The sequence below is a fragment of the Maniola hyperantus genome, chromosome 10 (assembly GCF_902806685.2).
Source record: "Maniola hyperantus chromosome 10, iAphHyp1.2, whole genome shotgun sequence".
Lineage (NCBI taxonomy): Eukaryota > Metazoa > Arthropoda > Insecta > Lepidoptera > Nymphalidae > Maniola > Maniola hyperantus.
Window position 1 is genome coordinate 287795 of NC_048545.1, and position 24475 is coordinate 312269.

At 39.2% G+C, this 24475-nt stretch overlaps 2 protein-coding genes across 2 annotated transcripts; one reads left to right on the forward strand and one right to left on the reverse strand.

The window, feature by feature from the left end:
• The first annotated feature begins 224 nt into the window (after nt 1–224).
• Nucleotides 225–14892, forward strand: LOC117985855 (leucine-rich melanocyte differentiation-associated protein-like). The gene is made up of 6 exons (XM_034972645.2): nt 225–489; nt 7230–7334; nt 8042–8179; nt 10295–10405; nt 10558–10707; nt 11635–14892. The coding sequence occupies exons 1-6, from the start codon at nt 464–466 to the stop codon at nt 11867–11869; spliced, it is 765 nt and encodes a 254-aa protein (XP_034828536.1). The 5' UTR covers nt 225–463; the 3' UTR covers nt 11870–14892.
• On the reverse strand, nt 14832–24475 carry LOC117985789 (salivary peroxidase/catechol oxidase-like). Its single transcript, XM_069501264.1, has 12 exons — nt 24082–24475; nt 23034–23280; nt 22184–22392; nt 21792–21971; nt 20981–21174; nt 20088–20289; nt 19349–19546; nt 18532–18715; nt 17687–17914; nt 17241–17304; nt 16322–16520; nt 14832–15695 (listed from the first exon to the last, which is right to left on the reverse strand). Exons 1-12 carry the CDS (start codon nt 24263–24265, stop codon nt 15502–15504), a joined length of 2283 nt encoding a protein of 760 aa, XP_069357365.1. The 5' UTR covers nt 24266–24475; the 3' UTR covers nt 14832–15501.

The following is a 24475-nucleotide window of genomic DNA, read 5'->3' on the forward strand; positions in this document are numbered from 1 at the left end:
GGACTTTACAACCCACATGTAGATTGTATGCACCATATGCACGTTGTATGTATCACCGAGAGTTGCAGACTGCAGCTGGTCCATAAATAATATACTAGTCGTTCAAAAACCAAAGGTGATAAAATTAGTGCGATAAAAACTCCTAAAAATATTTTTAAAGAAAAACTCACTAAAAAATACACTTTGCAATCAAAAATAGATAGTTAAGTTAAAGTGTAATATTTTTTTCAAAGCTTCATTTTTTGATTTTAATAATCAGAATAATATATTAAAACTTAATGAATAATACTTGGTCACAAAAGTGCAATCAGAAACGTAAATAACTTCTTATCTTTTCACGTCTCATAGTAGTAGCTGAAGTCCAAATAATTGATAACTCGTGTAGTAATATCAAACATGATTCACGGTATTGAATGTGAGAACAAATCAATTATTTAGATAATATTAAGTATAAAGAAAAAATATGTCTTTAAACGAATCCACAAAATGGTGAGTACTTACCTAATAACTTAATTTAATTTGTACTGAACATTTCATTTTAAAATATATTAAAAGTTAGTTATATTATATTTATTTAGTTATTATAAGTTGTATTCTCGGAGAATTATTTAGAATTCATATTTAAGTTAAATCTCGGGTAATTGAAGCTTCACCCAAGCCCCACAAAGGGTACTAGTACCCGTATATTCAATGTACTCTGTGGGTACTAGTGTTAAATCTTTCCCCAGAGTTTTCTTCTATCTCCTTTAATTTGCACAGTAGGTAAATATCATAATATTATGTGCCGGTGCCTGCGTATATTTTGTCTTGAATCTTGAACACAAAAATTATTATTTTTAGTTTATTTTTGTAGTTACAGCTTTACTAAAAATTTGGGAAGAAAATAGTATGGTAAAAAATTTATACTTTAATAAATGTTAGCGACATTGCTTTGCCTACAGTTGAATTTAAAAAAAGAATTATGAGGGGAGGTAAAAAATGGCGGCAATAAGAGCGGGAGCTATTGATTTGAAGCAGGGAAAATTAGAATTTATAATTATGTCTTAAAGAAGTTAATAGTTTAGAACTAAGATTGAAGTTTATTAAGTATTGTCTAAATGGAATAAAGTCAGTTCCTATAAGTTGAGGATATTTTTATTAGTTCCGAAGTGAAGATTACCTACTCATCGCCCACAATTTTGTGAGTACCTATTTTTATTCGTTTATTAAAGTACCTATGTACTTTGAGTGTTAAATTGAGTTTTGATTTTGTCTCGACTAAAATGCAGAACATAGATATTATAATAATTTATATTTTAAAATATTCAAATGGACTTTAGGAAAAGTCCGGAATCATAAACAATAGAGTAGTATTATATTAGGGCATAGAGTTATCACTCGCGGAAAATATTATACGAAACCATCAAGGAAATCAGCGCTCCTAGTAGTTGGTGTACGAACTAATTTTCTTAGATATACCCATAACTATGGTTCTGTTGTTCTGCTATATATAGCCCTTATCCTACACCTATTGTTGTTATAATTTTTCGAGGTTATTTTTATACAAGTTTATCTCTTTCATTGTTGTTGCTTAATATTTAACATAGTAACAATGAAAGAGGTAAAACTTGTGTCTAAGTTGAGTGTGAACTATTTAAAACAAAAGTAATATCATCACAATATCTTTGTTTTATTAAACTTAATAAAGTATAACATAGCATTTTAAATTTAAAAAAAAAACCAGTAACGTCGTGTCTAGTGTTTACTGTCCAAATTCTGGACGAATCCGAATGAAAAATGTAGTAAAACACACCGACCAAAAAAAGAAAGGGTAAAAAAAAAAAAACTGGGTGAAACATAAAATAAAGGTTTATTTATTTACTTTTTTTAGTTTACGGCCCTGGATAACAGTCCTTTAAGGCCTTTATTTATTAACTACACTTCATTGACCACAGATCGATAACTTTTTTTTACTGGTTTTACGGCTCTGGGTTCTAGCTCTTTTGAGCCTACCAATAACTTATAGGATAACAATATACTTAGTAGATAATCTATGGGATAACCTAACCCGGGAGAATCGGGAAGTGAGAAAAGTTGTATGATGTCAAACTAATTAATGTCGATTTATTATTTCATCAAAATGTAGAAATTTAATAATTTTAAAATGAATAGGGCATTAGGAGGCAATCAATCAGTTTATTGATTTATAAAATGTTTATAAGAATTTATATTACAGTCGAAATTATTAAAATAATACACTAGGTATATTTTGATTATTTTAACAAAAAAAAATATATATGCGTATAACGAAACGTGTAACGATTCTAGAGAAAAAGTATGCCGGCATTAAAAATAATCTTTGGTATTGCTACTACAAATATTATTAGCTGTTGATGTACAAACTACCTATATCAGTTCATATTTCCATAGTTTTGTTCGAAGTAAAAAGCACCGTGACATAAACGTCGTTAACACTTTTCCCGATGATAAAACAGTTTAAAACACTCACTAACGCCTTGTGGTCCACGAACAACATATCAAATATACCTACACGTAAAATTCATTCTTTTTATCCATGATTTAAGCAAAATTTTTATTAAAAATGAAATGAAAACAAAATTAAGATCCACAGAGTAAACTAAAATGCTAGTTTGACGTTTCGCATTCTTTAATTTCTTTAGACATTGCAACCACAGACGAAAAATGTATGAATGTTAGGGACCGTACACATCGATAATTCGTTCAGAATCGGAAATTGATCGAGTTATTTAAATCAAATTATTTTAATATAGCATTGTGTACAACAGAATCGGCCCCATTGTTTACGAACCATCAATAGATATATAAAGTTATTTTATATTGCGTTCTCGTAATAATGTTTACGGACTTATAAGTTTTGCAAGTACATAAAATGAAAATATAATTCTTTACATCAGAGTTAATTCATTCAAACGTCCACATTCCCAATATAGTTAGTTCAGCAATAGCGCATCACTAGAGGTCAAGTCAAAATAAAGTCACGTGATCAGTATCGCCATATTTGTTATCTTTTTGGATCAATCATAAATTGGAATGCAGCTGTATAGGTGTAGTATGCATATTTCGATTCGTTCCTCGAAAAGGCAAAGGTCGTAGATCATGCAGCCTGGTGAATCGTAGATGACTTAAAATATTTTAATTGTGATATAATTTTTTGTAAAATTAAAAAAAAATTACTAAACAGCACATTAAAAAAAAAATGAAAAAATATATATTTGCGCAAAAAATTATGCGCGGGAATCGTAATAAAAAAATTAATCTTTTACTCTTGAAAGTTAAACGTTTTTAAAACACGACAATTAACAATAATAAATTATGTACCACCTTTTAATGGTGATTTTGTTGCTGCTTTGTTTTTTATTTCTGTTTCAGCAAGAATCTGTAATGATGATCAAGATGTAAATGCGGTACAATTTAAAGATCATAGTTTGATAAAGAGATTGATGTCATACAAGAAACAAAATTTATAAGCTATTGAAATATGCAGAAGATATTGCTTATAGCAAAATGTGCCATGTTATTGCCAGGACGTTGTGGATAATATGATGACGATCACGATAAGACAATGAGACTATTAGTTTGCGGCCATCAGGTTGGTGAGCGGGCCACCATGGCGTAAATGATATAATTAATTAAGATGATGATTAAGATGATGATTAAAATGATGATTAAAATGATGATTAAGATGATAAGAGAAAGAGATTATTAAGTTTGCGACCATAGGCTAGTGAGCGGGCTGCCATGGCGTAAATGATATAGTTAATTAAAGATGACAATTAATAATAAGTGAGTATATCTCTTAAGTTACACTGCATTTACACATTTAAAGAACTCAGATACTGCTTAATTGTTTTTATTTTGTTCCTTTCAGGCATCATTGACGTAACGATCGTGGATATTTTACTGATGTCATGACGTTGTGGATATGATGACGATCACCATAAGAGAATGAGACTATTAGTTTGCGGCCATCAGGATGGTGAGCGGGCCACCATGGCGTAAATGATATAGTTAATTAAGATGATGATTAAGATGATGATTAAAATGATGATTAAAATAATGATTAAAATGATGATTAAGATGATAAGAGAATGAGACTATTAAGTTTGCGACCATAGGCTAGTGAGCGGGCTGCCATGGCGTAAATGATATAGTTAGTTAAAGATGACAATTAATAATAAGTGAGTATATCTCTTAAGTTACACTGCATTTACACATTTAAAGAACTCAGATACTGCTTAATTGTTTTTATTTTGTTCCTTTCAGGCATCATTGACGTAACGATCGTGGATATTTTACTGATGTCATGACGTTGTGGATATGATGACGATCACCATAAGAGAATGAGACTATTAGTTTGCGGCCATCAGGATGGTGAGCGGGCCACCATGGCGTAAATGATATAGTTAATTAAGATGATGATTAAAATAATGATTAAAATGATGATTAAGATGATAAGAGAATGAGACTATTAAGTTTGCGACCATAGGCTAGTGAGCGGGCTGCCATGGCGTAAATGATATAGTTAGTTAAAGATGACAATTAATAATAAGTGAGTATATCTCTTAAGTTACACTGCATTTACACATTTAAAGAACTCAGATACTGCTTAATTGTTTTTATTTTGTTCCTTTCAGGCATCATTGACGTAACGATCGTGGATATTTTACTGATGTCATGACGTTGTGGATATGATGACGATCACCATAAGAGAATGAGACTATTAGTTTGCGGCCATCAGGATGGTGAGCGGGCCACCATGGCGTAAATGATATAGTTAATTAAGATGTTGATTAAGATGATGATTAAAATAATGATTAAAATGATGATTAAGATGATAAGAGAATGAGACTATTAAGTTTGCGACCATAGGCTAGTGAGCGGGCTGCCATGGCGTAAATGATATAGTTAGTTAAAGATGACAAGTAATAATAAGTGAGTATATCTCTTAAGTTACACTGCATATTTTACACATTTAAAGAACTCAGATACTGCTTAATTGTTTTTATTTTGTTCCTTTCAGGCATCATTGACGTAACGATCGTGGATATTTTACTGATGTCATGACGTTGTGGATATGATGACGATCACCATAAGAGAATGAGAATATTAGTTTGCGGCCATCAGGATGGTGAGCGGGCCACCATGGCGTAAATGATATAGTTAATTAAGATGATGATTAAAATAATGATTAAAATGATGATTAAGATGATAAGAGAATGAGACTATTAAGTTTGCGACCATAGGCTAGTGAGCGGGCTGCCATGGCGTAAATGATATAGTTAGTTAAAGATGACAAGTAATAATAAGTGAGTATATCTCTTAAGTTACACTGCATATTTTACACATTTAAAGAACTCAGATACTGCTTAATTGTTTTTATTTTGTTCCTTTCAGGCATCATTGACGTAACGATCGTGGATATTTTACTGATGTCATGACGTTGTGGATATGATGACGATCACCATAAGAGAATGAGACTATTAGTTTGCGGCCATCAGGATGGTGAGCGGGCCACCATGGCGTAAATGATATAGTTAATTAAGATGATGATTAAGATGATAAGAGAATGACCATAGGCTAGTGAGCGGGCTGTCATGGCGTAAATGATATAGTTAATTAAGGTGACAAGTAATAATAAGCATTATTGACGAACGATCATGGATGTTTTACTGATGTCATGACGTTGGGGATATGATGACGATCATAATAAGAGACTGAGACTATTAGTTTGCGGCCATTAGGCATCATTGACAATGATCATGAATATTAAACTGATGTCTATGTCTGTCTGATGTGTGAATGAGGACATTCTAAGAAAAGGATGGCCGAAACGAAATAATTGTTCGAATGTAACAATCATCCAAAGAAGTGGTTTGGTTTAAACAAAGATGGTGATTATGAGATTAAGATATAAGTATGAGTTTGATCAAATGAGAACCCCTGCCAAGAAAAGATGAAATTCTTCGAATGCAACAATCAACCAAAGAAGCGGTTTAGTTTAAGCAAAGGTGATGATTATGAGATTAAGATAAAACTATGAGTTTGATGGAATGAGAACCCTTGTCAAGAAAAGACGAAATTCTTCGAATGCAACAATCAACCAAAGAAATAGTTTGGTTGAAGTAAAGATGGTGATTATGAAATTAATATTAAACTATGAGTTTGATGAAATAAGAACCCCTGACAAGTTCGAATGTAACAATCATCCAAAGAAGTGGTTTGGTTAAACAAAGATGGTGATTATGAGATTAAGATATAAGTATGAGTTTGATGAAATGAGAACCCCTGCCAAGAAAAGATGAAATTCTTCGAATGCAACAATCAACCAAAAAAGCGGTTTAGTTTAAGCAAAGGTGATGATTATGAGATTAAGATAAAACTATGAGTTTGATGGAATGAGAACCCTTGTCAAGAAAAGATGAAATACTTCGAATGCAACAATCAACCAAAGAAATAGTTTGGTTTAAGTAATTATGTTTAGGTGATTATGAAATTAATATAAAGTTTGATAAAATAAGAAACCCTGACAAGAAAAGATGAAATTTTTCGAATTCAACCAAAGAAGTGGTTTGATTAATGAAAAGTTAGTGATCATGAAATCAAGATAAAACTATGAGTTTGATAGAATGAGAATCTCTTTCAATTGAGCCTGAATGTCTGAGGACAGACATGAAGTCAGAATGGCCGATTGTTAGCGACATTGCTTTGCCTACAGTTGAATTTAAAAAAAGAATTATGAGGGGAGGTAAAAAATGGCGGCAATAAGAGCGGGAGCTATTGATTTGAAGCAGGGAAAATTAGAATTTATAATTATGTCTTAAAGAAGTTAATAGTTTAGAACTAAGATTGAAGTTTATTAAGTATTGTCTAAATGGAATAAAGTCAGTTCCTATAAGTTGAGGATATTTTTATTATAAATAACTAGGTACACAATATACAGAAATAGTACAAGTACATCCCCTACTTTTATTATTTGTACATTAATGTCATGGAGTAAAAAATGTGGTCCTATGATGTGGTCATATTATGTCAGTGAAATGTCATTTTGACATTGATTTAGATTTTGAAATTAGAGATTTTTGTGAAGATGTTGTGATTTGTGAATTGTTTATGAATGGTGAACTACTGTACTGTCTCTTATCTTATATCATGTACTATTTAGCAAACAATCATTAAAAAGCAATTTATCGAGTGAATTTCTGGTACAGCGCGGACGAAGGAGGAGTGATAGCAATAATTGATGTGACGAGCGAGGTGCTGGTGGACTCTGTCACCGCGATGTCTCAAAGCGTTATTCCACCAGACTTGATACAGTAAGTGTATTCAACTAGACTTTGTGAAGACTTTATCATCATCATCAACCCATCGGAGAAAGGGTCTCCTCTCAGAATGAGTAGGGTTTGTCCATTTTATTTTATTTTATTTTATTTTATTTTACTATAGATGCTTGATATGCTTACAGCTAGTGCCAAAGCGCATTACAAGTTAGACTTATGACTAATAACTTATACTATTCGAACAAAATATACACAAAGGTTCTTATAAGTCTTAGTGATCTATACATGAAATAAATTTATTTATATTTGTATTGAACACGTCTAGGCTCTGGTGCTGAGCAATCAGCTCTGTTACCATTGTCTACCACGCTGATCATGTGCGGATTGGCAGATTCCAGTTTTATAAACAATCCTGTAATATTTTTAAACTCTACAGTTACACCAAAAACGAAGTTATTACATCACCTGCAGAGATACTTTTACCTGACATCACTACCCATATTATAAATGCGAAAGTGTTTGTTTGTTGATTTATTGGTTTGTCCTTCAATCACGTCGCAACGGAGCGTGATTTTTTTCATGGGTGTAGTAAACCGAGACCCAGGGAGAGAGACATAGGCTATTTATCCTGGAAAGTCAAAGAAATCCCACAGGATTTTTAAAAGCCTAAATCCACGCGTATGAAGTCGCGCGTATCAGCTAGTAGATAATAATTAACCTTTAATGTAGTATCAACTTTGTAGATCAGTGCAGGATGCGGGTGAGGAGGAGCCAACAAAGCTGACCCTGGCATACGAGCGGCTGTACGAGCTGCCCCGGACCATCGTAGAGAGGTTCGCAGACCACATCAAATATCTGGACATCAGTCACAATAAGATTACGTGAGTACTTTAAACGTGATGATATTCTAGTAAATAAGGTCTGCCTTCTATTTGAAGGGTCTGGGATTGGATCCTGAGCATGTATCTTTAACTTATTTTAAACATGTATTCAATTATATGAAAGTTTGTCCTATGATGGTAAATTTGGAGTTTGAAATCTTAGAATTTCATAGTTCATGTGATAGAGGGCCCTTAAGATTTAAGCCTCAATAGCTCAACTGGTAAAGGAGTGGACTGAAAACCGAAAGGTCGACGGTTCAAACCCCGCCCATTGCACTATTGTCGTACCTACTCCTAGCACAAGCTTCACGCTTAGTTGGAGAGGAAAGGGGAATATTAGTTATTTAACATGGCTAATATTCTTAAAAAAAATACTCTTTACAGTACAACAAGGCTCTCTTGGCGCTTGAATGACATTGACAGAGGGGCGCTGTTGGAGAACAAAGGCTTAAAATATTCAAACAAGAACAAAGGGGACACGTGACGGCAACGTTAGTTCCGATTATTGCCACGCACCAAGATAGCCTTGTCGCACTGTATGTGCGTTTTAAGTAATTAAATATCACTTGTTTTAACAGTGAAAGAAAATATTATGAGGAATCCTGCATGCCTGAGAGTTCTCCACTATGTGCTTAAAGGAGCTTTAAGGGTGTATGAAAACATTGTGAGGAAACCTGTATGTCTATGAGTTCTCCATATACCATAATGTTCTCAAAGTTGTGTTAAATATGCAAACCTGCACTTAGTCAGTGTGGTGGACTTTGGCAAAACATAAAGAATCTACAATTTTATTTATAAAAAGTTGAAACAATAAATAAATAAATAAATAATAAATAAAATCATTTATTTCCACCAAATACAATTCATATTTTTGTTAGTATTGAGACCTTAAAACTAGTTATTATAAAATTCTTACCAAAACAATACTGTGCACCTGTATTCCGAACTAGTAGAAACTGTGTCTCGGAAAACAGGGCCTCCAGCTCGGTGAATACAAAGCTAACTACATACTAACTAACATACTAACTAAACTAAAGAGCTAAAGAAAATAATATGTGTGTGGAAGTCCATGTTATCTGTGTTTGTGTGGGCGTGAGTGCGTGTGTGTGGGGGTGAAAGTGAGTGAGCATGTGTAAGTGTGCATATGTGAGTATCTTTGCTATATTATGTTTGTGTACAATTGGGGTTACACTAGAATATCCAGAAGTCTTTCAGTATCCGAGTAAGTTTGTTTCAGAAGCCATTCCTTAAGAGAAGATTTATATTTATACCTATTCAAAGAGTGGAGAGAAAGAATCTTATGCAACTGGTTATAAAGATAAGGTCCAAGGAAGACAAAAAACCTACGGCTAAATGCAGTATTTCGTTTACTATATGTTGCTAGTTGGGGCCTACGACGGGTGCATTCTTGGTTGTAATTCATACACGAGTGCTGCTTCAGAGCAGTCGCGAGAACAAACAATTGACGTACTGTTAGCACCCTACAATACTCGTACAACAAATGCGTAGGATGCCAACGCGGCAAGAAGCAGCACACTTTCAGTACAGCTCTTTGTGCGCGTTCGATTTGAATAAGGTGGGTTTTAGCTGCACCACCCCAAGAGGTTATGCAATAGCTAAGGATAGACTGACATAGTGCTTGATAGACCATTTTCAAGATTTCAGGTTCGGCTGAGTGACGCAGTTTCTTGAATATATAGATAAGCTTACGTACTCTGTTTGATAGGTGTTCAATATACTTTTTAAAGGTTAGGTTGCAATCAATTACTATGCCAAGATATCCTATGGACAAACAATTTAGTAAACTTGCTATTGCAAGCTAGGCTGTCTGGTTTATTTGCAATTCTTATTCTATTTCAAAACTGGTTTAGTTTCTTCAACTATGCACTAAACAGATAAAGAGTGAATGACATTTAAATTAGGATTGTGTGTATAATATTATTATATAAAAGTTTATAAGTCCCGCAAATTGCTAATGCGCGTGGCCGCCATTTTAGTGACTGAAGTTGCGAGCTGATGGTATATTTTTATTTCGCCTGACGTCATATCGATGTTAATGAGACATGGTTCCAGCGCAATTTGCGAGACTTATATCAAAATTTTTGCTTGGTACAGAAACCTGGATGTCCTGGTACACTTCAAGCACCTGACATCTCTCATAGCAGACGACAACCCCATCACAGAGAACTGCTTCCTGCCACCCATGCCCAGGCTGCAACTCTTGTGGTAAGCATTCGTCCAACATCTATCCAACACTATTTCTGGATAAGTGTTTGTATCTATACAGCTGTATATATGTTACGGGTAATGCTAGGGATCTCCGTTTCGAAGAAGGCAAGCGATGATGAAAGTATTCATGGGTCGTTCCTCTCGGACAGGCTCAACCGCTGTAAGATAGCATCGCTGTACCCCTGGGTGGGCAAGCTGAAGGAGTCTTGCCCCGAGCTGCACCTGCTATCGCTTATGGGCAACCCTGCGGCTCCCAGCTACTTCAACGGCGGCACATTCTATGACTACTTGCAATACAGGTTAGTTGGTCCGTCGTTTTTATTACAATACTAGCTGATGCCCGCGACTTCGTCCTCGTGGAATTAGGTTTTTAATAATCCCGTGGGAACTCTATGATTTTCCGGGATAAAAAGTAGTCTATATCACTCTCCAGGTCTTTATCTATACCCATGCAAAAAATCAGGTCAGTCCGTTGCACCATTGCGACGTGATTGATGGACAAACCAATAAACCAACACACTTTCGCATTTATATTAAGAGTACTGAGGTACTGATAAGGGTACTGATAGGCTGAGACCTGTAGTACGCGACAGGTCGAGATGGCAAGGGGGATGGGGACGCCCTGTACCTTTGCACTATTGCACTATTGTTGTAGGTATTTACTCCTAGCACAAACTTACAGTACGCGAAAAAAAATAATGTACATCGGCCTTTAGAATGACATTTCGGCTTTGTGGAGCGTTGTTTCTGTAACTCATACCTATGTGACGTTTTGTCGGTCTCTACGACTGAGACAATGCTCTACAAAACTGCTATCTCTTTCTAAAGATCGATGTTGGTAGGTCTCAGTAAAATCTGCTTCCTTCTACTGGTTCGGAACCAGCGGTATAGCGTCTTGACTTGTCATAAGAGTCAAACATTGTTCTCATCATCAAAATCAATCCTTCGCCGGCTTACTACTGAGCACAGGTCTCATTTCAGAATTAGAAAAATTTGGCTGTAGTCCACCACGTTGGCCAAGTGCAGATTGGCAGATTTCACACACTGTTGACCACATCATGCAGAACTCTAAAGCATGCAGGTTTCTTAACGATGTTTTTCTTCATCGATAAAGCATTTTAGTGCCTCAAAAGTTAGCGGTGCGTGCCCAGGATTGAACCCCCGACCTCCGAATAGGCGGATATCACAAATTAGGCAACAAGAAAGACCTATATTTAAATTTGCAGGTTGTTCGTCATCTCCCAGTTCCCCTCACTAGACCACCTGGACGACAGGAAAGTGACAGACGACCAGAGGGCTGAGGCCCAGAGACTTTACAGGAGGCCTTTGCTGGAGAGGCTGCGGCCGGGTCCCGGGGGCCTCGCGCTGTTGGGGGCCTCCGTCACTTGGAACTCCGTGCAGAACAAACTTACCTCTTTCTGGAGCAAGGATAAGTCCCAAGGAAGAAACTTGCTCATTTAAAAGTTGGTGAAAATGTGACAGTGAATATGTTTTGTGTTATATCGTGCTCAAATGTTTATTCCAATAATCCATACTTCCACACTAATATTATAAATGCGAAAGTGTGTCTGTCTGCTAGCATTTCACGGCCCATCCATTCAACCGATTTTGACGAAATTTGGTACGATACAGCTTGCATTCCGGATAAGGACATCTATGGGCTACTTTGTATCCCGGAAAATCAAAGAGTTCCCACGGAATTTTTCAAAAACCTAAATCCACGCGTACGAAGTCACTGGCATCAGCTAGTCGTTTATAATGTTATATGTTTTAGGCACCATTCCTCAGATGAATGTTTTGATGTGAGTTGAGACTTTGCTAACGTGATGGCCGTTGTCATGTTTGGTTCAATAGCATTGTGGCCGTAGGATACAAGTGTTCTTCTTCTTCTTCTTCTTCATTCTGGGCTGGTTTCCGCACTTAAACGTTTCCGTCTGTTATGCGTGCATCGCCCCTCCCCGCCGAAGTCTTCACTCCAGCCATCCAAGCTCGCTCCAGAAGCCGAGTAGACGGATAGGAGTGTTGTTCCAAATAGTGCTAGCAGCATGTTTTATATCCGTCATACATTTGTAAATCATGACCAAACAGTGAATACATTTTTATAAGTAAGGGTATTTAATGATTTTATGCTACAAAGTTTGGCCACACAGTTTTACAAAAAAATAAGCTCTACTAAGCTCACACTACAAAGTCTAGAAAAATGCATGTGATTTCAATGCAAATGCGTCAATTTAGACTGCAAAAAACTAACTGCATTCAAATTTGAACTGGTTTGTAGTCCAACTGCAGACAGTCTTTATAGATTTCTAGACATTAGATTTTTTTTTAATATTTACCCATAGTTATGCAAAGTTTTTAAAACTCTACTCACACTAAAAAGAGAGCACAGATAAAGTTACTAATGTGATAAACAGAGACGCAGCTAACCAATTTTTTGTCCCTTATCGTGTAGCCAGTTTTTTTCAAGGGCTACAACTTTAGTTGCAAAACAAACTTTGGGAATTCGTGGCGTCATTGTATTTCTCATTAGTTATTTACTTGTTTTCACATGAAAAACGTTTAATACAATTATTGACTACTAAACAATGGTAATTTTCGTGTGATTCATCGTTACGTCGCGCTATCGCTATCTCAGACGCGGTTACACAGTACTTTAGTCTAGCTTTTTTACTCAGTCTACGTTTGCGTAGAAAAGCGCAACCTAACGCCGACTAAACCCGTATGTACACCAATGAAATACAGACCTTATTGCTTGACGTTAAGATTTCAAACACACGAGCAACAGAGATTCGAGGGATCTCGCTCATAATAATTCGCGCGTACTAAACATGGCGCGTAGGCAACAACCAATAGCGGACGGGCGCGCCCTGTGATTGGTTAAGATATTTTCGCGCTATTCAAAAAGATTTCTGCGCAGGTATAGTTCTTGCATTTCATGAGGGCGAGTGGCTCATGCTTGTGCTTAAGTGGTATCGGTATACGTAACAGCGCTTGCTCGCGACCGATTGGTCCGACATGCACGCACACTAATGTCCGCGTATACGACGTAGCCACAATTAAAGTTCACTCGCCTTCGTGAATTGCAAGAACTGTACATAGCTGTAACTTGTAGAAGTGGCAGTACTGTACGTAATTCACGAATTTACGATTATGTGGTCTTACTATTGCGTCCTATTTAATGTTAACTTATTTCTAAGTATGTTCATTAAAATAATGAGTTAATGGTTCTGATGGCAACTAAGTTTTAAAGTATTGGCACAGCTCACCACAGTTAGGGAACTTCTAACTAAACGCCGAGGTTTCGACGTCACTGGCAGGCGTCAAATGTTAGTACATTAAATTAAATGCTAATTAAATGTTAGTATTAGTAGTAGCTCTATTTTTCTATGAGTTCACGACGCCGTAGCCTAATATTTGACATATCGTCGATTCAGGATCAAACCGAGAGCTTCTCACTCTGGCATTGGCATCTTATTCCTACCAAGAACAGACAAACTCATATTGTATCAAGTAGAGTTGCACTACAATTTTAAGTAAGTATTTTTTTAATTAAAAATTAATTTTCCATTCCCATTTAGCAATATCAAAAAGAAAAACATGCATATACCTACTCTAAATTTAGTTCAGAGAAAAACATCAGAATCGACGCCATTTGCGGTTGTGCTTTATGTCTAAAAAGTTTGTGCCTCTATTGTAATTAATTTATGATGTTTATAAAATCGGGTATTTTACATAACAGGGTATTTTACCTTTTTTTGAAATGTGTCTTAATTTGGTTCTAAAGTGATAGTAAACTACCAATATTTCACTAGGTATATAATTTTAAAAACTGAAATTAACATTTTTCGATTGCTTATTGCTAATACTATATTCTTGTTTATACATTTTTAGATTTTTTTCTCGTTTGAGGTAAAATACCGTATTGTTATTGGCTGAATGTATGGTGCTCTCGCTAAACAGTAGTAGAGCGTTAGCCAATCACGGAGAAAGCGATTATCGCAATGATTGCATTGCTATTTCGTGATAGGGGACTATCAGCCCTTTCAAAATAAATCACAACTACTTTACACTATATCAAGATTAGTTTTAGAAAATATTCTATTGTGTAAATAGAAATATGAAGTTTTATCGTAATAATTTAATTAGTTTATGCATAAGTCCCGCAAATTGCTAATACGCGTGGCCGCCATTTTAGTGACGTGCTAGACGGAAGTTTCGAGCTGATGGTATATTTTTATTTCGGCTGACGTCAAAATGACGTCATTTCTTTGTTAGGAGACATGGTTCCAGCGCAATAGCAATTTGCGGGACTATATGTATGTGATATACATGTCGATGTATGTATATAATATACCTGTACATATAAATTGTAGGGTAGAAAATTAGGATGTAGATATAAAAAGTTGAACAAATAAAAGACATGTTAAAAAGTATACAATTTATTGTTATTTACAAAATTATTCAATAAATTACTTGAAAAATTATTAACTGCTTATTATTAATACTTATTATATAACGAAAAGCAACCATTGGTCTTGTACCGATTCTATAAAACAGCTATCGTTCTATACATACAAATATCTCACGTAAGGATAAACAAGGAACAGACAGACATCTGAATGGTACCCTAAAGAAGCCCCTATCTTAACTATAAATTTTAGTGTTAGTATCGTGGCAACCACGCGCCAGACAAACTTATAGCCGTACTCAGACTCAGTCGCTTAATAACGAGACAGATTTATGTGAGAGATTATAGCTCTGTCTCGTTTTAGTAACGATTAAGCAACTCTGAGTACGGGGCTCTAATGTCTGGCAATGCATGAAGTCATTTCTAATGCTATTCCGAAGAAAATGTAAAAAAATTAGATTTTATAATTTGATGTATGATTTTGTACACCCTTATTACCTGTTATCTCCCAAAGCCACCATGATCCAAACTTCATAGTCGTATCGTTCCTCCCTGTGTTCGGATAATACGCAGAGAAACTTTCAGCTTTTATAAAATAACGAAGGTCTGGCACTGGCACACATTGGCTCTTAGTTCATTAGATTTGTGCGCGTTCCTGAGCTTGTGCAGGTTGCGTTTGCAGCGATCAGTCGTACAGCTCGAACTTGGGCCGCTTCCAGGCGGTGAGGTCGACGCAGGGGATGGCGTGGTAGTCGTCGCAGCTGTACCTGGCGTTGTGACCACTCTCCACCTCGAAGGCGCGCCGCTGCACGCGCCTGACGCCCGTGTTGTCGCAGATCAGGCGCGCCATCGACGCCTTCTTTAGCTCCTTCAGTTGATCTGTGCGGAACAGAACTTTGTACTGTTGCCAAACGCCACAAGTTCACGTTAGACTGTATCCTCACTTACCACCAGCTGAGATTGCAGTCAAGGGCTAACTTGTAGGTATATGAATTTAAAAAAAATCCCGCGGTACCCTTCGGGTAAGGAACCTTGCAGATGGAAACGAACTATAATAATTTTTAGGGTTCCGTACGTCAAAAGGAAAAATGGAACCCTTATAGGATCACTTTGTCTGTTTTTGTCTGTTTGTCAAGAACCCTACAGGGTACTTCCCGTTGACCTAAGAATCATGAAATTTGGCAGGTAGGTAGGTCTTATAGCAGACATAAGGGGAATAATCTGAAAACCGTGAATTTGTGGTTACATCACACGAAAAAAATTAAATTGTGGTCATGAACGTATTTTCAATTTTCGAAATAAGATGTAGGTATATCAAGTGGGGTATCATATGAAATGGCTTCACCTGTGCATTCTAAAACAGATTTTTATTTATTTTTATGCATCATGGTTTTTGAATCATCGTGCAAAATGTCGAAAAAATACGACTGTAGTACGGAACCCACGGTGCGCGTGCCTGACTTTTACTTGGCCGGTTTTTTATAGATTTATAATGTAAAACTCACCAGGTGTAAAGGAATGCGACATCTCGCTGTTATCATAGAAGAAGCGGTCCCCGACGCGCGTGCGGTAGAACTGCTCGGCCACGAGGCACTGGAAGGTGTGCCCCAGGATGGAGCCCGGGACCTCGCGCTCCAGGGCGCCGCCCACGTACAGGTCGATGTCGTCCACCGACTCGTACAGCCCAGCTAGAGCGTTGATGCGCTGCAAAATATAATATGCACTAAATTGGATTTTGAACTCAGATTTTATGCTTTAATTTTTATTCAACAAAGAGAATATAGTCCCTTATAAACTCACCCGGGTTAAACACTGAAACAATCGATGAATTCCAGTGACAAAGTTGCGTGGGAAGCACCCGGCTGAGCTTTCAGTTGCCTACATGTACCTACTAAGACTACAAGAGTAGGTATTGTTATCTGTTACATAAGTACAGTGCGCGGCCGAAAGCAATGTACCTACCTACATCCTTTACAAGGAGAGAGCACTGTAAAGTCCGATGTACATCACTTACGGCCGCGTATTGTAGTTACCTATATTATAATTATTTACGAATTGAAACTGAACAACTGGCGAGTTTCTTGCCGGCTCTTCTCAGTAGAAGTACATTCCGAACCGGTGCAGTGGTAGCAATCACAGAAGCGTTAGAGATACTAGTTGTCCTAACTCCTAATATGTCTAATCACAGAATATGTTCCCCGCGGATGAAGCCCGAGGCGTTGTTGGTCCGACCAGATACGAGAAGCGGTCGACACACCCTTCTGAAATGCCTTTCGTACGGCCTCCAACAGGGAAACATGGAGCAACATCGTGAAGAAGGTGATCTCGAGGGAGCCACGATCCTCAAAATTGAGGGACCGACGACGCGAGAAGAAGGTATAGGTATTAGATAGGTATTTAGATTATAATTGAAGGAATACTTACGTCTTGAGATATTTCACTAGCAAGGTCTTGGAATGTTTTTGCTCTTTGTAAACCACATATTTCCCTGCAAAATATTTAAATTACAAGTTTTTGATTTGAGTTTCACAAAAGTTATAAAAAGAGCCCGCCAAAAGGATAGTTCGGTTCGGAGCATTGAATAGGTAAACATAAGGAGCATCTTTGACTTTTACGAGTTAATTCCAAATTGTTGTTGAAGCCTTATAAAGTATCTACCGCTTCATCTTCTTACTTATTCTTTGGGACTGTGCAGGTTTCTGGATTGCCTGTATCACTTCGGTCGATCCATTGTGATCGCCACCAACTTTAAAGTTCCCTGTTCCATGGCAATACTTGTCGCCGCCAGGTACAGCAGCACTTTCCTGACTGGCATTACAGTAGCTTCCTCAGGAGTCAGGGTGTACGATGTGTGGTAACCAAGTACCCACCTGTAGTCGTTGTACGAAGCAATGCCATGGTCCCTCCCTCTCTGGATGTCCATAGCGATGAGGTCGAGCCCCCACTTGTTGCGAGACTTGAACAGCAAGTTGGTGATCTCGGCGGTGCAGTGCGGGTCCACTTCGCCTGACCGATGGGTGATGGTGCCGCGGATGAGGTCATCGAACGACTCCGGAGTGGCTTCCATCAGGCTCGGGTTGAAGTAGTGATCGCTTAACCTGTAAGAACATATTGTAATTATAAAATATTCTCAATCAACCAAAAGAGATGGTCTAAAACTAATAGCTTCAAAAGGTGCTGTCTCAAATAAAATGCTTGTCTCGGTGGGAAAAAACCTGATATGGACTTAGTTCGAGCCCATACAATGATGCAATTATACCTAACTATAGCATGGATGATATTCCATCAAACATGTTATGCATGTGGATGAAAGCATGGAATCACTATTTAGTATTTACTGTTGAGTATTGACATAGCTGCGGTGTTCTGTGAACTGAGACTGACTATTCGATTAAGGAATGATTTATAGCGTCGTCTTTACCGCTAACGCAAAACTCAACAGCAATAGTCTAATATTTCCCTCACAACATGAGGACATAGCATTTAGGGTGGCGAGAGGCGGCTGCGGGTTGAGGATATGATGTGGTGGCTGTGCTTGGATATTCTCTACGTGATCAAATCAGAAATGAGGAGATACGTAGAAGAACCAGAATAAGCTCAACGGGTTGTGAAGCTGAAGTGACAAAACTTTGGGGTCTAGAATGGTGACCTTACACCGGAAAGCGCAGCGTTGGAAGACCCTCCATTAGGTGGCTCACAGACTGGTGTGACTTACTTGTGCAAGTAGGCAGCCTGGTAGCTCGCAGGACACAGCATGATGGAGTCCGGCACGACGGTGTGCAGGAAGCGGAAGGCGGCCGCGCTGAAGCTGTTGATGACTCCCGGGTTCACTTCCTCGTTGTAGTCGCGGCTGTACAGCGACGATGGGGAGATGCGGTAGTAGCGGAGGTAGCTTTCACCTGGAATTTTTAAGAATCCAGACGTTTTGCTGCTTGATCATGACTGATTTCGCCAGTTGGTGGTTTAACATGGCACGGAGATAGAAAAGTTATCTATTATAAATACTATCTGTCCCGGCTTTACTCACAGTTATCTATTGCAATAATTTTTTTACAAACATAGGCTTTTGTCTGACCAGAAAAAAATTTCAAAATCTGAGGAACGATCGTAACTACGTCTTTTTTTTGCTATAAAGTATTCAAGTTATCCGCCTCAGGAAACTGTTTTTTCAGAAGGACTGAGGAAGAATCAAGAATACCTACTCTTATTTCTTCGATTCACTTGACGACAATCGTGCTTAAAAAAGGAATGGTGAGTCTAGGTTGGAGCACGCTTACCTAGAAGATTCCTATTAAGTGCATAACAAAATATGTAAGTAGTTGAGACAGTGATACAGTAAGTACTGCTATGTAACTCGTATCAGAGACCCGGTGGAACATGAACTTTTGCTGAATTCTCCTCTCGAACACTCGTGGAACGGATTCTCGTCGCTCCACAACGAGCTTAGGTCGGTGACAACATCCGCTACGTGGTGTGCAGCGTGGTCTAGTTGATGTTGTTAACACCTGAGGCAACAATGACGTGAAGCTTACCGAAGTTCAACGGCAGCCACTCCTGGTAAGTGATGTGCTGTATCTCCGCGACGACGATCCTCCTGGCCTCCTGGAACAGCTTCTCGTCGCTCCACAGCGGGTTGAGGTCGGCGAGCACGTCCGCCACGCGGTTGTGTTCCCGCAGCAGCAGGGTGTGGAGCGCGGCTAGCGTCGGCGTCTGGTTGATTCTGTTGTCACCTGAAGATACCGACAGACGATGAAAAGCAGAATACGAGCATAAGAATGTGACAGGCAGAGGTCGCTCGGTTTGCAAGGAAATATCCTCGCTAGACAGCTCGTAATGCTTACACAAGCTAGCTCTTACTCAACAAATATCTTATGACCTGATGATCACTTTGGTCCCTTCCTACATCACGTATCAATGAAGAACTACGTAACATATTATATATCTAAGAAAATATTAGGTTGTTACGCTAAGACAACGTCATCAGCCTTGAAACAGGACACCATTAGTTCCGCATGCCTGGACTACGGTGCCAGCGATGAAGACATGCAGGAATCATGGGAAGATGATCTGGAGCCACTACCCCTCACACAGCGTGCCTTTCGTGTCGCAGCCTCCTTTGCGCCACCTCACGAGCGGCCTTTGAAAATGGACCTCGGACGAGCTCGAAACTAATACTCTGACTAATCACGTGAGTGTAGACCCCAGCCGTAAGACATTTATAATTATATCTAAATTATATTGGGTTGTTTAAAAGCAAGTTCTACTACCTACCAGCTAAATAGCACGGCTCCGACAAATTCCTCAGATCGCAAACAGCCAATTTATCATCAACGGAAGGCAGGAACCCTCCTTTACAGTGTCTTTTGGTTTCTTCCTTCAATTTTCCACCACATTTGCTCCGAAGCTTCGCCGCGATTTTCGGATCTGAGCCGTAAAGTATTGATCCATCGAGATAACTCGACACTGTATTCATCTGTAAATAAACAAAACAATACTACAATGCTAGCTTAATTTGCTATAATCCGCTGAAATAGATGAAACCTGTATGATGCAACATGCACCGCTCGCCCTACCACTGTTAAACATGCAGGAAAAAAATTCCTGCATGTTTAACAGTGGGAGGTTAACTAGCTACCAAAATCACTACAAAAACAATACTATGTCAACTACTATAGACGTTGGGCTTCTTCTGCTTGAGGCATTTTGGCTTTAATGCTCAAATGGAAGAAGCGCCGGGATAACCAACTCTTAGGAAGGTATAATATGTGATGTAAAGCACAATTTATAAAATAAATGTTTCACTTTCTTTCTTCTTCTTCTTCGCTCCAAGGTGCTGGAATGGTGACTTCGCACCGCAAAACGCAGCGTTGGAAGAAAAAAAAACCCCCCCCCCCCCCCCCCCCCCCCCCACTAGGTGGATAGACGACATCAAAGGAGTCGCTGAGAGTCATTCGATTCAGGCAGCGCAAGACCCTGGTGTGTAGAAGTCCCAATAAGAGACCCTATGTCCAGCTGTGGACGTCTATCGGTTGATAATAATGATGAATCTACTCGTCAACGTTTGACAAATTCCTCGTACAAGTTGCTCAACATTCTGCAATATACGAGTACGTAACCCCCATCTCATAATGAGACAGCGGAATGGGTCCTGGCCTGAAACTGACCTGCTCAGCATGCCCCAAGCTGCAGTCATCCCGCGGCGCGGTGACGCTCCTGACGAAGTTCAGACACTTGACGCCGTGCTGCCTGTAGAACGGGTCGTCCTCGGCCACGCAGATCGGGATGCACTTGTCGTTGAGCATGGACTGCGGCAGCACGTCCCGCCCCTCACCCAGGCAGCATTGTATGGCGCCCTCGTCTGTAAACCAGAAGTTGGGTACCGTACCAGTACCAGCTTGATGCATTGGAGTCGGTGGATCGTCGGCCCAGAAGATTCATTAGTGATCAAGAGTCAATTCTAAGCTCCAAAGCCTAGAGCATCGGCGCTAAATTGCCTCTGTCGGTATTTATACAGGATATAGTTCGAGAGTGTGCTTAGAAACTATTCGATCTTCCGACTTCGCCCCTCGCCATTCTACTATGTATACTCTATAGAACCGCGAGACATTGAAAAGGTCTGCACCGCTACATAGTCAAAATTCCACGGACTCGTGCAAAGCGATTAGCTTCCTTGTTTCTATTATGCTTCTACTAAAGTATAGAAATCCTTTACAACTTCCGTTTTCCTCGCCAATAACACACAATAAGTATTGGTACCTTCATAAAAAAAGTAAATAGGCGCTTTCTAGGTACGGGCGCTCCCTCCACCTTAGGCTGCATCATTACCCACTTTGATGTGGTAGCAGTTGACTGCTATCACAACAAAGTAGTTATGGTGTGTAACAAAGTTATGGTGAAATAAAGAAACACACACATACATGAACCCTGAAAATTTTACACTCCTTTTTTTGAAAGTAGCGTAGTTAAGCAAGTTACCAGTGGATTCCATAACCTGGAACATCATGTCGTGCGTGACGATCTGCCCCCACTGCATGTTGAGCGCGGTGAGCACGCGGCTGGCGCCGGCGCGCGGGTGCTCGGCGAAGATGCGGCACGACAGCACGCGCGGGTTGGGCAGCGGGCGACCGCTGCGGGCGACTGGCATCGCGTAGATACCTGATGTGGAAACGTGAGGATGAGGCTGGTATATAGCCTGCCAGTATTCGGTAGATACTTAGATAGCAGTATGACTTATCCGGGCGTTAGTCCCATATCGGGCGCCAGTATCACATTTACACAAAAATTATCGCGCTCTTGCCAGAGCACTGGAGAGTGCGGATCAGAAGTTCGTGATGTCGATGAAGTTACTTGACAATAGCTTCACTCACCATCAGCATATCTCGGCGAAGTGATCCTCGTGAAGGGCGCGCCGCGTCGGCCCCACGCGGGGTGCTGCAGGTTGTTGCAGGTGCCGTCGAGGCTGCGGTACTTGTTGCTGCCGAGGCAGGACACGGACACCGGCTTGCAGTGGACGTCGTGAGGGCGGACCGGGTTGTTCTCCAGGAATGCGAGGAACGTGTTTGGAGTCACGTCTGAGCTACGGGATGAATTGAAAATTTGTACTGTTTCATCATTATCGTCAACCGATAGACGTCCACTGTCGGAGATCACGGAGCATCTGGGGTCCCAACGTTTATCGGTTTTTCGAACTATGTCGGTTACTCTGGTTCTCCTACTGATCTCCTCATGTCTGATTTGATCACGTAGAGAAAAAATAATGAATATAGTTACTCGTTTAATGACTTTGTATAACAAGACATGGATACCGTTTATATTTAAAATAACTAGGTACAATGAGGAAAGCACGTGCATAGGACAAAATCAGCTGCATCGGGAACTGGCTACCAAATCAAAAAAGACCTTTTCACGTCAACGTCATATGGAACGTTTGCGTTATAATTATCACCACTATATCTTACAAATCTAACACCATACCAGACCATCAATAAGCGTAATTTATTACCTATTTTAAATAAATCATTTGACTTTGACTTTGACTTTGACTTTGTCCTTCCAGCATCAGTTTTCCCCTCCAATATTAATATGGGTACAGGGTGACATTCAAGACAAGAGTTAATAAGCAGCTGGGCAAGCGCGCTCCATCTTAGGCTGCATCATCACTTGCCACCAGGTCTGATTGCAGCCAAGCGCTAGTCTATAAATTTAAAAAAAACTTACTTGGAGCACACCTTCATCTGCAGTATCTTGGTAGCAGACAGGAGTTCGTTGGACAGCTCGGAAGCCTTCTTGACCTCGCTGGGTAGTGTGGACGTGAAGAAGTGCAGCATGGTGGGCGAGCAGGCCTCCAAGCTGACGCCGTTGCGGACCAGCTTGTTGGCGCGCTGCTTGGCCTCGCGCGCCAGCTCGCGCCCGCAGCGGAAGCTCTCGGAAACCAGCTCTTTTGTGATTAATGGCTCCTCTTCTTCTGCAAGCATTTTTGTTTAATAAACGGTCAACTTGTTCTGTACTATTATAAAACACTAGCTGATGCCCGCGACTTCATACGCGTGGATTTAGATTTTTAAAAATTCCGTGGGAACTCTTGGATTTCCCGGGATAAAAAGTGGCCTATGTCACTCTCCAGGTCTTTAACTATACCCATGCCAAAAATCACGTCGATCCGTTGATCCGTTGCGACGTGATTGAAGGACAAACCAACAAACAAACACACTTTCGCATTTATGATAATATAGTAACTAGTAAGTTAGTAGTGACTAGAAAGTTCTTTAAAAAAAATTGCACGGCGGCCATTTTGAAATTTTTATTTTTTGTTGTTTTAGCAGCAACCTGAATCTCTGTTATTAATATCTAATAGGTCTTGTCCTAAGATTATATTGAGAACTTGTAATATAATATGTAGGTAGGTTCAATTTAAGACGCAGATACACAAAAACAAAATATTGACAGGTAACCCTAATGGTGCAGCAGAGCCTGCAGAAATCCATGGGCGGCGGTCAACGCCGGTGATGTATTTCATGGTTAGAGCTTTGATCTAGGTACCTACACCGTACACTGCTTGTACTACCGACCTACCGTAGCCGGCAGGAAATATCACTCATCTGACGTTTTGTCGGTCTCAACGACAGAGACAACGCTCTACGAAACCGCTATCAGATAGAAGGACGGACAGCGGAGGTCCAGTAGAGTGCCGTTGGCACCCCTCGGCCCTTAAAAAATGTAACATTGTAAGTATGTGTAATTATTAAAATAACTTGTATTAACTTGCCTGAAGAGAGGAACAGTTCGTTAATAGTTTCGGTTGTCTTGGAGAAAAGGGGGCACAAGTCCGACAGCAACTCCTCGAACAGAGTCTCCCACCCGCAACTGAAGCAGGCACTAACGGACGCACAGAACAAATACAACAACACCGAAATTGACAAGATATTCCTTCTTGACCGTTTTCCATCCATACTAATTTTTATTTGTTCACTATACACACCGGCCTTAGATGCGGCCTGAGATGCAACGCGTTTGCCTATTCACAATTTGTTTTAAAGATACCCGGATACCCGGATTATAATTGGTAGGAAACTTTCAAATATTGTGTAAATTTAATTGATTCAACTTAATTTTATAAGTTAAAACATGAAAGTCACATGCTCGGTATCGCTGCGTGAACT